The sequence below is a fragment of the Halichoeres trimaculatus genome, unplaced genomic scaffold (genome assembly GCF_033239565.1).
Source record: "Halichoeres trimaculatus isolate MK-OKI-2021-1 unplaced genomic scaffold, fHalTri1.1 fHalTri1_scaffold_23, whole genome shotgun sequence".
NCBI classification, from domain to species: Eukaryota; Metazoa; Chordata; class Actinopteri; order Labriformes; family Labridae; genus Halichoeres; species Halichoeres trimaculatus.
Window position 1 is genome coordinate 18,085,871 of NW_027437201.1, and position 14,859 is coordinate 18,100,729.

General features: G+C 40.2%; 1 protein-coding gene across 2 annotated transcripts; it reads right to left on the minus strand.

Moving 5' to 3' along the window:
• Nucleotides 1-1,861: 1,861 nt before the first annotated feature.
• On the minus strand, nt 1,862-14,051 carry grnb (granulin b). 2 transcript variants are annotated; one of them, XM_074663846.1, is made up of 17 exons: nt 13,918-14,051; nt 13,564-13,633; nt 11,451-11,591; nt 11,113-11,253; nt 10,876-10,989; nt 8,948-9,089; nt 8,747-8,856; nt 8,429-8,558; nt 8,251-8,342; nt 8,003-8,165; nt 7,066-7,163; nt 6,479-6,709; nt 5,770-6,006; nt 3,894-4,157; nt 3,580-3,813; nt 3,188-3,445; nt 1,862-3,074 (listed from the first exon to the last, which is right to left on the minus strand). In XM_074663846.1, exons 2-17 carry the CDS (start codon nt 13,564-13,566, stop codon nt 2,928-2,930), a joined length of 2,505 nt encoding a protein of 834 aa, XP_074519947.1. In that variant the 5' UTR covers nt 13,567-13,633; nt 13,918-14,051; the 3' UTR covers nt 1,862-2,927. The 2 variants fall into 2 exon arrangements, with proteins under 2 accessions (XP_074519947.1, XP_074519946.1); XM_074663845.1 differs by having other exon boundaries at nt 13,564-13,636.
• Between the last annotated feature and the right edge of the window lie 808 nt (nt 14,052-14,859).

Here is a 14,859-nt window from a genome sequence, read left to right on the forward strand (position 1 = left end):
AAATCTGATTCTTATTTTAAATCTAAACAGATACACCTTGTTAGATAGCACTGATTTTCAGGAGCACTTTTTTTTTTACGATAGCTGTGTTATGCTAGGCTAAACTGGTTTTTACTACTAAATCTGGCATTTTTTTTTCAATAGACACTTTATTTGTTTAAAAGCTTAACTGAAGCAAAAAAATGTGTTAAAGTGGAATCTATTGTCTCTCAAAAAAACTGTCAATTAATTAGCAAAAAGATGTTCATAATGTGTAGAAAAAGACTCACATCATATTTAAATACATTTTACACTTTTATAATTAATAAATAACTTGGATTAATGGTTTCAACAATACTTATAATAATAATAATGATAATGATAATAATAATAATAATAATAATAATAATAATAATAATAGTAAACAGCAGTAGTTGAAATATATATGTTTTTTCATTACGTTAATTATTCTATTAGAATTTAAAAACATTGCTCCTTTCAGAAGGATGATTTTGTTTCTGTGTTAATTTTGTCATTAATTGATTGTTATTGCGATTGATTATATGAAAATTCAAAGGTGCATTTATTTTTAAGTATTAAGTCGTTTTAAATATGCAAAGGTTCAGGGCTCCCTAATTAAAACTATCTTTTTTTTTTGCACAACAAAATATATTAATGAAAATTTGAGGAAGCCAAATAATAATCAAACATGGGGAAAAAAATAAAAATAAATAAAATTACCACCAGGGTGAATTTCTCATAGTTTATTTTTTTTATTTCCTCAATTGTTTTTTATTTGTTAAAATCTGTTGTTTGAATTTTAATGTAGATTACTCAATTTAAATGTAGATTTTCACTTCCTCATATTGTTTGCTGTGTCAAAGAAATTTCCCCCCTGGTGATCAACAGGTCTTTTCTTCATCACCTCAAAGTTTTATTTCTGTTTTTTTTAAGGCAGACTGAATTAATTTTATTTTGAAAATAATAATAATAATAAATAACATGATAAAATAATCAAATTTGTAGATAAGAACTCATTGTCTTAGAATCCTTGACACAAAAGTTGTTGAACATTTGTGGGATCCACTTGCCTCAAACTGCCCTTTAAAAAGTTCTCAAAGTGATCTCTTGCGGTGAATTTAAAGTGAAAACTCTTCCTCCTCTCTATAAAACCAGCTCTTTGTGTGGAAGAACCTCACATAAGTAACTGTCCTGTATGTTCTCAACAATGGAGCCTCACAGGAGCAGAGTATCTGACCTCATTCAGCGCCCAGAGCACCATGTGTCCCCTCATTGTTCTCCACTGAAGCAGAAGAGCTGTCGTGTCTGTTTGTGACCACCAGGGGGCAGCTCATCGGATAAAGAGCCTCTATCAGAGCCTGCCAACTGCACTCTGACGGGAAAGTGGGACACAGCCCCCCACAGCTGTGTCTCCATGTTGTATTTACTCAGGTCGTCATAACAACTTTCTGATGAGTGGGAGGACGGGGGAGGGAGGGGGTAAGAGGATACGGAGGGAGAAGGGCACAGGAAGTGAGTGGGCTTGTTGTGAGAGAGTGTGTACATCCTGTTGCCTGATAAACTTCATGAATGACCTCACTGAATTTAATTATCACCTCTGAACAGATATTTTAAGGATGGTTATTTAACTCATGAGTCATCAACACCCCTGCCCGAGTCTTAAGCTTTAAACCTCTGAGACTGAAGGAGCGTTGATTAATAATATGATAGCTGAACGTTTGTTTAGGGACATTTACTTCTTTTGTTTCTTCAGATATCTCAGGATCTCGACAAAACAAAAAGCTGACGTCTTGTTTCTGAGAAATCTGCCCTTGGTTCTCTGGAGTTGAAATCTCAAGAAAACAAATCTGAACTTGTGATTCCAAAATAACAGCTTTAATAATTTATTGCGAGCGCGGCCATTTTCTTTACAAAACACATTAAAACATGTTTGACGTTCTGACAAATCGTCACAGGGACTTTACAGAAGGCACAAGCTGTTCGATTACAGGGACAGATGTTGTTCATTGTGCTTCACTTAAACAAAAAAAAAAAGGAACAAATAAACCCCTAAACATCCAAACTTTAAGAAACTACTTCCACCACTGCTTCATGTGACGTTTTCCTTCACAGTTTATCAACATGGAAACCCCAGAGCCTCTCATCGATCACAGAAAACTAAGATTTAAACCCAGAAACGCGATTGTGCTGCGCGTTCCTGAACGTGGGACACAAAGAGAAGATTAATCTTTTGAAATGTTTCCTCCAGTAAAAGGAGTCGAGTCAATTTATGTGTCTGCATCTGATACAGGAACGCAGCAGCACGGGGAATCTCACTTTGAATAATTAATGCCCAGATAATAAAGACAAGGGCAGTTCAGGGGAAAGTTTCAGCTCCACACTGAACTCAGAGTTTGTTTTATCATCACCAAATCCCACAAAAAGACCAAAACCAGCTACAAATGCATCTTCTTCAGAGCAATTCCTGCACTAAGCTCCTGTTTTCTATGCATTATCATTTACTTATCCTACCTCAGACTTTGTAAAAAAGTAAAAACTGATCAGCTCAGGATGGAGTCCATCAGATAAGGGGAAAATCTCAAGTGCTCATTTTGATTTTGGTGTTTTTTTGGAGAAATCTTCATCATATTGAGATTTTGTTGCAAAAAGCAAACTTCAAAGTATCTCACTTCAACGTAATATAAGTTTCAGTGACTGAGAGGCTGTCGGGTCACCTGCGTGCATCCACTTCATCAGAAACTGGAGTTTTCTTTCCGTCTCCTCACACCGACCACCAGAACTAAACAGGAGAGCAGAGACTCTGTAAATACATTTCCATTAATAACCAAACTAAACGGGACATGACTCCTGCAGGCAGAAGAAGCTGTAGATGATGATGGGGATGATGATGGACCCAGGTTGAGGACTGTAAGTTCACCTCTGCAGATTTAGAGTCCATGTGGAGTAAAGTCTTTCTTTCTGTCCCCAAACAAAGAGTCCCAGGACAGCGGGGAGCGTGGCGTGCAGCTTTTAGATTTCATGTCGCAGGAGAATCCCGCAGGACAGCAGTGCTTCGAGTCAGAGCAGCAGACCGCCTGAGGAAGAGGAAAGAGAAGTTAGACTCTGCTTCTTACATCCATCCATCCATCACAAATCTACATTTCCTACAACAAGTCATGAAATATTAAGAGCATATTCGTGAGATTACCTTGGGCGACGGGCAGCAGGCCCACTCTGTCGATGAGATCTTGCAGCACGTGTCTCGCCCAGGGCAGTGATACACCCCCATTTGGTCACATGGTACATCCGTGTCGTCCTCTGTGACTTCAGACTTGGACCGTACCACTTCTGTCTGAGGGCGGGAGCTGATTAAAGAGCCGTTGCTCTTCTTTTCACATGTTCCAGTCTGCATGTTGCAAGTGTATCCCTGAGGACAGCAGTGTTCGTGATCCTCACAGCAGACCGCCTGAAGAGAAGACAGAACAGAGACTTTCATTCTAGTTCCAGCATTTTTAGAAAAAACTAGGCTTAAGTATGTTTATTTGATGATTTGTTAAATAAGCATGTATAAGTAGACGTGATGTCAGAGGGCGTGCAGACCTTCACCAGCGGGCAGCAGCCCCACTCTCCTGACGCCAGCTTGCAGCAGGTCGTTCCCGAAGCGCAGCTGCTCTTATCGTCACATTTCACATCTGTGACGGCGCCCAGCTCCGTGAGAGCGCTCACTTTAGTGAACCATGGGATGGAACGTGGACCCTTGGAGCAGGAGGAGCGGTGAGGCTCACAGGTGTGGGCGCTGGGGCAGCAGTGGTTTCCATCCTCACAGCAGACCGCCTGAAAAACAGCAGACGAATTAAAAAAAACTACGCAAAATCAGTGTTTAAAGACTGTGAGGGTGTTAAATACTCTCTCACATTTGGCAGAGGACAGCAGCCCCATTTCTTTGTCTTGTCCATGAAGCAGCAGGTGGTGTCCCTCGGGCAGCTGGTATGTGCGTCACACATGTTTCTGACCGGCCTGGAAGGGCCTGAAACAGCCGGGCTGCTCTCCACCTGCAGAGCCGGGATCTTCTGGAGCCAGGGCAGGCTGAGGGCTCCGGGCTTATCACACGTCTGTTCGGCGATGTTGCATTTGTAGCCTTTTGGGCAGCAGTGCTCACGGTCGCTGCAGCACACAGCCTGGAGAGAGACAGGAAGAGCTTTTTACACATCCGGTTAACATGGAACTTAGAGAATGACACCCAGACCTGCAAGACTTATGTCATGTTATAAATTGAAAATTGATATATCAGGATTTTTTGTTTGACAACATCAAAACTGGGATTCTTAGTCAAAAATTTTTTTTTTTTCAAATTCAAGTCTTTGTTTATAAACTGGATTGGAAAAAAGTTTCCACTTTTCTCCAGCAGAGGGTGAAATGTTTCCCTTTAACTCACGTGATGTGCTTTTTATGTGAAAACATGGCTCCTGATATAGTCTGTAGACATTATCAACATCATCATCACTTTACTTTATCACATAGTCTGGTGTTAAAAAAGCAAACTAAAAATCGCAAAATTGGTAAACATCGAAGAATCGCAAATTAAATCTAATCGGCACCCCAAAAAATCTTAATAGACTGAAATTGTGAGACTAGCCCTGAGAACTTACAGCACCGCAACTTTAGAAAACAAAAAGACAGAACACAAGCAAATTGAGAAAACATCTTCATCAACTTGACGCACACATTTAGAGAACGCGCTGCAAATACACTGCAACACAAGAGAAGTGTTTCCAGAGGACACCTAAAAGTGATGCTCATCTCTTGACACGTTTGTTGTTGCAGCGGATTTTCAGTCACAGCGATCGGCTAAGATCTGAATCATGCGATCACAATGTTAAACCAGAAAAGCACTCAGACAGCGCAGACCTCCTCCAAGCATATTGTGATTGTCACCAGCACTTTAGTCCTACGATTTGTACGATAATTTGTTGCCTGACAGTGTTGAAAATTATGATGACCCAGTACATATTTCATATTATGGATCTTAGTATCCAGAATTTTGCCAGAATCTGAATCGTACTTTTACACCTGTCAGAAATTGTAGTGACCTTCTCTTGTATTGTTTTGCAAAGCAATACGAACATTTATAGTGGAGTTATATACACATATGGTGAAAACGGCCCTATCTCACAATGATAATGAATTTTTTAAAAAGTCCTGGATCCAGATAGTAATCTGCATCACCTCCAAAATTTAATCACTTCTTCCTCATCTTATTATGAACATTTCCTGAAAATTGTATCAAGATCTGTTTGTTACTTTTTGAGTTATTTTGTTCACAGACAAACAAACTCTTCCAAAAACATAACCACCTTTGTGGAGGTAACAAATCAAAAACACTTACTTTAATCTCATTTTCCAACACAACTGACGGAAAGATAACCATAACAGAGCTGTGACTGAAAATCTGCAGCAACAACAAGCGTGTCGGGACATGTGCATCACTTTTAAGTGTCCTCTGGAAACACTTCTGTTGTATGTTTTTTCTCATGTGTTGTGTTGTGGTCTTTGCAGCACGTTTACAAAATGCTGTGCACTTGTTGTCAAATTGACCAATGTGTTTTGTCTTTTTTCACTTGTTTTTTTAAGTTGATGAAGACAACTAAAGTCTGACATCACAAAGGTTATGATGTCTTAATATTGAAAGGGGAAGGCCTTAACCCAAAATACACACCCTTGAATTTAAGACAGAAGTGTGTGTCCCCTGCAGAGACTCGTCTTCTTACACGTCCTGTGTCAATGACTCACCTGAGGTAAGGGGCAGCATGCCCACTGTCCAGACTCCCCCTTACAGCAGGTGGTTCCACCAGGGCACATCGTCTGCTTGTCACATTTCTCATCCTGGACGTCAGATTTCAGAGCCGACACCTTCTCCACCATCGGGAGAGGGGAAAAGACGCCAAAGGGGTCGTCGCAGCTTTGAGCCTCCAGGTTGCAGACGGTGCCGTGAGGGCAGCAGTGGATGTGATCATCACAGCAAACAGCCTGAACACGAACAAACACACAAATTATGATGGTGTGGAAATTAACTCGTTTTTTCTGAGCTGTGCAGACAAAAAACAAAAACAGCGAAAAACAAAACAGAGGGGTGGGAGAGTTTTAGAGGTCTGTTTGTGAAATATACCGAGCAAAAATTAATGCAGTGTACAAAAACTCTGCATTAAATTTTACTATCATGACTCAGCGTAATAATCTTAACGACAGCTGCAGTTTGTGAGCCGTTCTGTTGTTTTCACGTCTTTTCCACCTCATTTCTTTCAGCTCAATCAGAGACAGAATCACCAAAGACTGACAACAACCTTCACAAAGACAGGATCTGTTGCAGGAAACAATAAACTATAGGTCATTCAATTGTTGATCGGCTCCTGATTTTGTGATCTGGGGCAGTAAAGTGTTATAAATCTAATCCTTCTTTAAAAAAAATGATGATAGAGACGGCCCAATCTTGTGTTCCTACCTGCGGCAGAGGACAGCACGCCCAGCCTCCGCTTGTCTTGCAGCACGTAGCTTTCCCCGGACACGACGTGGATTTATCGCACCTGCTGTTCTCTGACACCAAAGGAAAAGCAGCAACTTTCTCCAGCCAGGGCATCACGGTGCTGCCGGCTGGATCGTCACACGTGGAGGCTTCCAGGTTACAGACGGTGCCATGAGGACAGCAGTGGAGGTGGTCCTCACAGCACACGGCCTGCAGAGAGGAGAAATACACACACAAACACACACACACTCACATCTGTTCCTCTCATGTTCAACAGTGAAACTCAAACATGTGCCAGAGCCGAGTTAATATTTATATTCATCATACTGACTTCTATTTCTACATCCAAGCATGGCAACAAAACAAATTGCTCTGCGATAGTTTATCAGACGAGAAAGCAATTTGTAGCAGTAAATGAAAGCTGAAAAATAAACCCAGCAGACCAGAGAGGGCTCATAAATCATCACAGAGAGTTTCAGTTATTCTTTGCTGCGGCAGAAACAAACTCAGCCTGTCTGTTGTTGCTTCATTATCATTTATATTATTTTACACGTTTGTGTTAGTACCTTTGGAAGTGGACAGCACGCCCACTGGTCTGCTGATGATTTACAGCAGGTGAATCCATCAGAGCAGGCCACAGAGTCATTACAGGGTACAGCAGCGTCTGAGACACACAGACAGGCAGGAAACTTATGAGCACATTAAAGTGATACTCCAGGATGGAACAAGTTGGGTCCTATCACAAGGTTTAGGGCAGAAATGACCCCTACAGCAGTGATTTTGTGCAGCAGAAGCCCAGAGTGCTCACACCAAACACCCCCTCTCTGCTCCTCTGCCGGTTTCCTCTGCACTCAGACGGGACCATATTTTACTTGACCAAAACACAAATAAACGGACTCCCACCAAAAAAATCTGACATCAGTCTGCATTCATGCTTTATTTAGAGAATTTTCAGCGCGTTACTTTCACACAAAAACACCACTAAATAAAGCTCTAGTTCTCATCATGTCGTAAAATGGCGCTACCTCCGCTGCAGAGCCACAGCTGGCTATGAGGCGCTCACCGCTTAGTGTATCAGTCTGCGCGCGTGACGTGCCAGATATAAACAAACGCAGGTAGTCTGCCAGGACGAAGAGACACAATGAGAACTAGAGCCTTATTTAGCGGTGTTTTTGTGTGAAAGTAACATGCTGAAAATTCTCCAAATAAAGCGTGAATGCAGACTGATATCAGAGTTTTTCAGTGGGAGTCCATTTATTTGTGTTTTTGGTCAAGTAAAATATGGCCCCGTCTGAGTGCAGAGGAAACCGGCAGAGGAGCAGGGAGGGGGTGTTTGGTGCGAGCGCTCTGGGCTTCTGCTGCACAAAATCACTGCTGTAGGGGTAATTTCTGCCCTAAACCTTGTGATAGGACCCAACTTGTTCCATCCCGGAGTATCACTTTAAAGCAAACTTCAATCAAAGCAGAAAGAACCAGCAGATTCTACCTTAACTTCAGCCTTACCTTTAGAAGTGTCCATCCTCGGCACAGCTACCAGCTCTGCCTCAGCAGCGCTAATCTTGAGAAATGCGGTGGTCTCTTTTTGTGGCGACTTACAGGTGCTGTGGACGAGGTCGCACTGGGTCCCTGAAGGACAACAGTGGATGCGGTCTGAGCAGCAGACAGCCTGCGAGAGAAGAGGACAGAGAGTTACTGAAGGTCAGAGACTTTCACCAGGAGAAGTTCAGGGTTTGCATGCCTAGGTAACTCACATCAGGCATGGGGCAGCAGCCGTATGAGCCGTTGGTCAACTGACAGCACGTCGTCTCGTCCGGACACGCTGATTTCTTATCCGGACACACGACTGATGAAACAAGAAGAAGGAGCTGAGTCATTGTTTAATGTTTGACTTTTAAATATCACTCTCCTCTCCTCTTCTCTCTTTCTCACCGTCGTTGGGGACAGCTGCGATCTTCTTCAGCAGAGGGAAGTTTTTCTCTCCTGACTTGCAGATGCCGTGCTCCAGATCACATATCGTGTCGCTCGGGCAACAGTGGAGATGATCGTTGCAGCACATGGCCTGCATGTGATAAATTACCAAACAGAGTGAAAATGATTAGAAAGCAGACTCTTTTCTCCATTTCCTCTAAGACTTCCGATTGTTAGAATTTTAAAAGCCTTATGAGCACATTTTGACTGGAATCAAAAAACTTACTACTGATGATTTTGCCTTTATTATGATTAAATCTGAGTGAAAGTGAAACACACCTTTGGATACGGGCAGCAGCCATAGTCTCCACTGGTGAGCAGGCAGCAGGTGTAATCATCAGGACAGCTGCTTCTCCCACCTGGACACGTCACTGAAGAGACACTAAGAGCTGCAGAAACACATGAGACAGCGTTTTCAGTCGTACATTGACGGATTTCAGGGATTTTAATGATTGTTTACCTCCAGTAGGAATCTCTCACCTGTGCCGTTGTCCCTCCTCTTGGCGGGTATTTTCTCCAGCATGGGGAAGGACTCCAGTGAAGCGGACACACACTTCGAGTGGGCGATATCACACTTTGTTCCCTCTGGACAGCAGTGGAGTTTATCCTCACAACACACCGCCTGCACGGTGAAGAAGATAACAGCAGACAGTGAAGGACAAAGAGGAATACAACACGCTCTATTTATTCAACAACAGTCTGATATTTCTATTTTAAGATGCTTTGTGCCTCTACTTTGACTATTTCGTCCACTAAAATACTCAGAAGGAAAAAGACACTCGACAAATTAAGATTTTTACACCAAAATATAAAAAGAATTTATCTCATATGGTGCTTGATTTATAATAATTCCACCCAAAAATATCTGTAAGCACAAACATCAAGCATTTTACTCAGATTTCATCTTTTTTGCTTCTACTGGTTGTGAATTTGTGTGAATTTACTGGTTTGGGAGATATAAAAAGTCACAATTCTTGGTCTGTCAAGGAGGTTGTGTTTTGGGGGGAGTTTGTTTGCTTGTCTGTGAACAACATAGCTCAAAAACTAACAAACAGATCTTGATAAAATTTTCAGGAAATCTTCAAAATGGGATAACGACAAAATGATTAAATTTTGGAGGTGATCTGGGTCACCGTCTGGATCCAGAACTTTTTTAAAGGATTCTTTATCATTGTGAGATAGGGCTGTTTTCACCATATGTTTATATAACTCCACGATAAATGGTCAGATTGCTTTGCAAAACGATACAAGACAAGGTCACCATAATTTCTGACAGATGTAAAAGTACGATCCAGATCCTGGCAATATTCTGGATACTAAGATCTAGAATATGAAATATGAACTGGGTCATCATAATTTTCAACACTGTCAGAAAACAAATTATCGTACAAACCTGCAACTAACACCAGATTGTAGCAGACAGTCTGCTGAAAGGGAGTATAACATTAAAGTAGGACTAAAGTGTTGGTGACAATCACAGTATGCTTGGTGGAGGTCTGCGCTCTCTGAGTGCTTTTCTAGTTTTCTCTGTGATCAGACAGTTATCTCTAATATAATTTCTTTTTTCTTGTTAAACAGAGACATATCCCTCATTTGCATTAACGTCTCAGTGATAAACCTGATTCTTACCTCTTTAAAAAAGTAAACACAAGCTGAGATTAAAGCCTAGAAATGATACGATTAGGGCTGAATAATATTGTGATTGCGATTTAGCATGCGATTTTTAGGGGGGATGTTTGTCTTCTACAATATTCACTAAGCACAAGCAATACAACATTCTGTAAGATGACCAACACAACAAAGGATATTGTCAACTTATAAACAAGTCTTTCCTGTAGGCCAGGCCTACATGTTAAGATGAAATGAAATGAATCAATATGAATAAAGTATCTTTAACTATTACAAACACAGTTGAATATTGACTGATTGATTTAACTTCTAGCCTTGTAGACATGTAATAAAATTAGCATTAATTTCCTTAAATAAAATCAGAGAAAGGAACAAAGTCTTGCAAAACCAGAGGCCAGGTATGAACAATAATCTGAAAAACTTATCTTCTATCAATCTCACACTAAATACAATGCAGAAATGTAAATAAAAAACAAAGTTTTGGCACAACCACTGACATATGTATACTTGTGGATTGCACTTTTTAAATGCACTTTAAAAATTTTGCAGCTTTTGCAATTTGAAAATTGCATTGTATCAAATTGTGATGTTGATTTAAATTTGAATAATTGTTCAGCCCTAGATACGATCTTTACAAACTACATGTTTTTTATATATGGGGCAGCCTGAGAAGCAGCTTCCCGCCACAAACGTTTCTTGGTGTAAAGTGTTTGAGAGCTGAGTTGAAGGCGTGAGAGTGTGTCTGCTCAAGTGTGAGAGGTTAAGATCCTGAACATCACCTTCGCTAATGGACAGCAGCCCCAGGAGCCGTCCAGAAGCTGACAGCAGGTGGTATCATCCGGACACTCGGACGCCTTGTCGGGACAAATGACTGCTTTTACTGGCTCCTCCAGCTGAAACATCGCACACACGGGTCATGAATACCAACGAGAGCAGCAGATCCCCAGCGACTTTTGGAGATCAGCAGTCAAGAAAAACAATCCTCAACTGGATAATTCCCTTTTTGAAAGTAATACCTGAGGAATGAGAAGAGCCCGTTTGGCGGGAACCCGTCTCACCCAGGGAAGAGAAACTGTCTTATTGACACATTTGGAGTGGACAAGGTCACAAGTTGTCCCCTTGTAGCAGCAGTGGAGGTGATCTGAGCAACATTCAGCCTGAAGACAAACACAGAAAAAGAGACAAACAGGAACTGAAACATTAAAAAAACCCTCAAACCAAAACAGCTGTTGAAGAAAATCATTTCTGTTTATCTTCTTTAATTGAACACCTAACACATCATGTATTAACCACCCTCAGCAGCTTAAAATGAAGACTTAACACCTGTGAGACATGTGACTGTTCAAGAACTCACATGAGGAAGCGGGCAGCATCCGTATCCTCCTACGGTGTTCTTGCAGCAGGTGTTTTTGTCCTCACACATGCCTCCATCAGGACAGACGAGCGCTGTGCTGAGCCCCAGCAAAGCAAAAAGCAGGATCCCCATCTGCACGGCCTGAACACAAACCAGAGGAGTGCTATCAGCTGAGTGAGACAACGCAATATGGTCTGACAACACACAAGTCCTGAACTACAGCACACAAATTCCATCTTATCACAATGTTTTCTATATTTCTTTTAAAGGGAACAAAGGTAAGAAAAAGGACAGCGGCTGAGCAAACATTTGAGCTGATAACCTGGATTACAACACAAGAAAACAGATTTTTGCTGCAAGGTTGAGGTTGATCTTTGGTATTTCTTTTCATGATCAACAGCTGAACAAGTCCAAAAGTCACACTGTAAACCCCGTAAGAAACACGCAAATAGTTCAAGAACAATCAAGGTTTCTGTTCCTCTAAGGCCCAAGTTGAGTTATTTTTCTTCATTTACTCCCTTAGCTCTTCAGAACTTGATTTATTTCTCCAGCTTTTATTCTAAATCTCAAAAAGCTCACATTTCTTTGTCCTATTTGTCCAAAAGGAAAATATGTAATCATTGCGTTTCTGTGGATCAAACTGCAGGGTATCTGGAGAAATTCTTTGATAAGTTTCCAAAACAATCAATCAAGAAATAAGTTGGATTTTGTATTTTTGCCTTGTGTAAGGTCGGGTAGATTAAGCCGGTTCATTGTGTCCAGTAACAGCTTTAGGGTTTAACAGAGGAGTGTTGAGTAACCGAGTCTAAGAGGTTGCAAAACAAAAGGTCAGACGTTTCTTTTCGTATAAACAAAGTCTGCACGAATACTGAAGTCTTCAGAATGGCCAGCTTGTAATAGTGGTGGTATTACAGTCTTGAATAATTTAACACATCTTTTTCACAGCCTCCTCAGGGATCAAGCAAACTTTTAACTACACATATTTTTCTGCTGATTAAACTTTGCTTCATTAATCCAAATCTCCAGGCTGAATAGAGTATTAAAATCCAAGTAGTCCAGGTCAGAAAATACACTTCCCTCTGATATGAATAAACCTAAACAGGTGCATTAAAAAGCTGAAAATTAAGATACCCATGCACAGGTATGGCACTGGTAACAAATAAAGCTGGGACACTGAGTTAAATGTAAAAAGATACATTATTTTATGACTCTCAAATCACTTGGGGTTTATAATGAGGTGACTGAAGTGCGAAGAGTCATTTCACTGGTTTTGGAAATTGGTAAATCATATCTCAATGCAATGCCAGTTATTTTAAAAGTGGAGCCAACTATTGATGCAGAAAGCTACATTTTGTAGTATTGTAAAAATTCATTTTATTCTAAATAGAAGACGAGCAAAAACTACACTTGAGTCAGCTCAGCATCTGGAATCTTGAACTACAGAATGCATTTTGATACACTCACCGAGTCCTGTCCTGGTTTAGGTGTTGTCTATGTTGCTCTAAAACCTGTTGAACTTGATCAGCTTTACAGGGTTTTGAACTTATCTTATCTTTGTCATGATACAGTTTTAACCTAAATTCCCAGATGCAGCAGAAGACTTTGCTGACAGATCAAAAAATCTAGAAAGTTCTTGAGTCAATGCAGTGATTTCCACTACAGAGCCATGTCTGTTTTTCATATAATATCACCTCAAACCCTGAAGCTAATGCCCAATAATGTTGTTTCTGCCCTTGTATCTTAAACAGAGACTACTTCTGACAGACTCAGTCTGTGTGGCTGCTATTTTTACACTCTGTCTTGTGAGTGTCCTGTCATGAAATTCCTCATCAGGTGCTGTTTCTTGCACTTTACTGCATTTCTTGTCTGATGTTGCCTCTGCCAATTCAAATATGGGTTTTTAAATACAGGAATCATAATTTATTTCCTTGATTTCTATTTTCTATTTCACATTTTTCATTATCTTTTTCAATACATTGAATTACATATGAGGATTACATATTTTGAAAATTAACCATTCTATTTTTGTCTCTGTCCTAACAGATTTCGGAAATAGTGTTGTAAAATAGAGGGTATAAATTGAAATATGTGTGTATCAATGAGTGTGTTTTACCATTATCAGCAGGTGGATCGACTTCTGTGTTTAAGCACAAAGAGCTCTGAGCTGCATACTCCTTTAATACCTACTGAAGCAACAAAAACACCATTAGTCATCATGATGCTGCTCTGACATTAAAAAGAAGTGTTAACATATATGTGATACTACATGTGTAAAAATATTACACCGCTTGACACATTGAACAAACGTTTTCGCGAACATTTGACTAAAACTAGCACGCTAACAGAGCTAACGTTTAATCCAAAGAAAACAACTTAGCTTAGCAGGCTAGGTGGCTAACAGTGAAGCTAACCGGTTTAGAGTTGACTCGTTTTTCTTCTTCGTGGGAAATTTGAAGGTTTCTCTTGCCTGTTGTGATCGGAGCAGTAAGTCCAGGCTTGTCACATATATGTCGTCCTTACAGCAGCTGCACAAACATCCAGAGCACAAAGCAGAGGCTGTGTGAGGCTGTTTTTTTTTTCTTCAGCACACAATTCAATTATCACATGACTCCCTCACATGACAGTGCAGACCGCTCTTAAAGGGACAGAGCAGAGGATAGACCAGCACGGAAACAGTGAAATATCTCACGATTCAACATAATTTAAGGTCTTACAAGCGTCAAAGTAAAAAAAAAAGAGATTTCTTTTCAAAAATACATGCAACTGAATTTAGGAATTTATTAAATAGCCATAACCATCTCTGTAACAGAAGTTCTAATGTTATACATTTTCACTACAACTTTGATAAGTTTCTTGTTTTGTCTTTTTATGTTGAAATGCTGACTCAGCATTTCAACATATTGTTCTCCTGTGACTTCATTCTTCTTTTTCTTATTCTTCCATACTTTTGTTTTGGTTCGTTATAAACACTTCAGATTTTGTCCGATTGTTACCATTCAAATTTTAAACTATTCAGCTTTTTCTGGAGATGTGTGCCATGAATTTTCTTATCTCTAACCCTTATTTAGCTTTTTCTGAAAAAATAAAATAAAATAAAATTGATTTAAAAAAAAAAATCTGTATCTGAATTGAATGGGAATCTGGTCCTCTCCCCCCTAAATTTTTCTCAACTTTGAGATGCCATAACTTCAACATACTTCCACTTACAGACTTCATTTTTGCTTAAAAATGTTCACTGATCTTTCAGCTCTTCATAAATGGTACAAAATGGATATCTTCAACAGTTTTTGAGATTTAATTGTTAAAGCAACATAAACTTTTCAGGTTTTTCACTCAAACCTCAGCTCCTAGAGTGTGGGACTTCTTCAGTTACAGTGGAGGAGCCTTCTGCCAGGACATTTCAACTTTA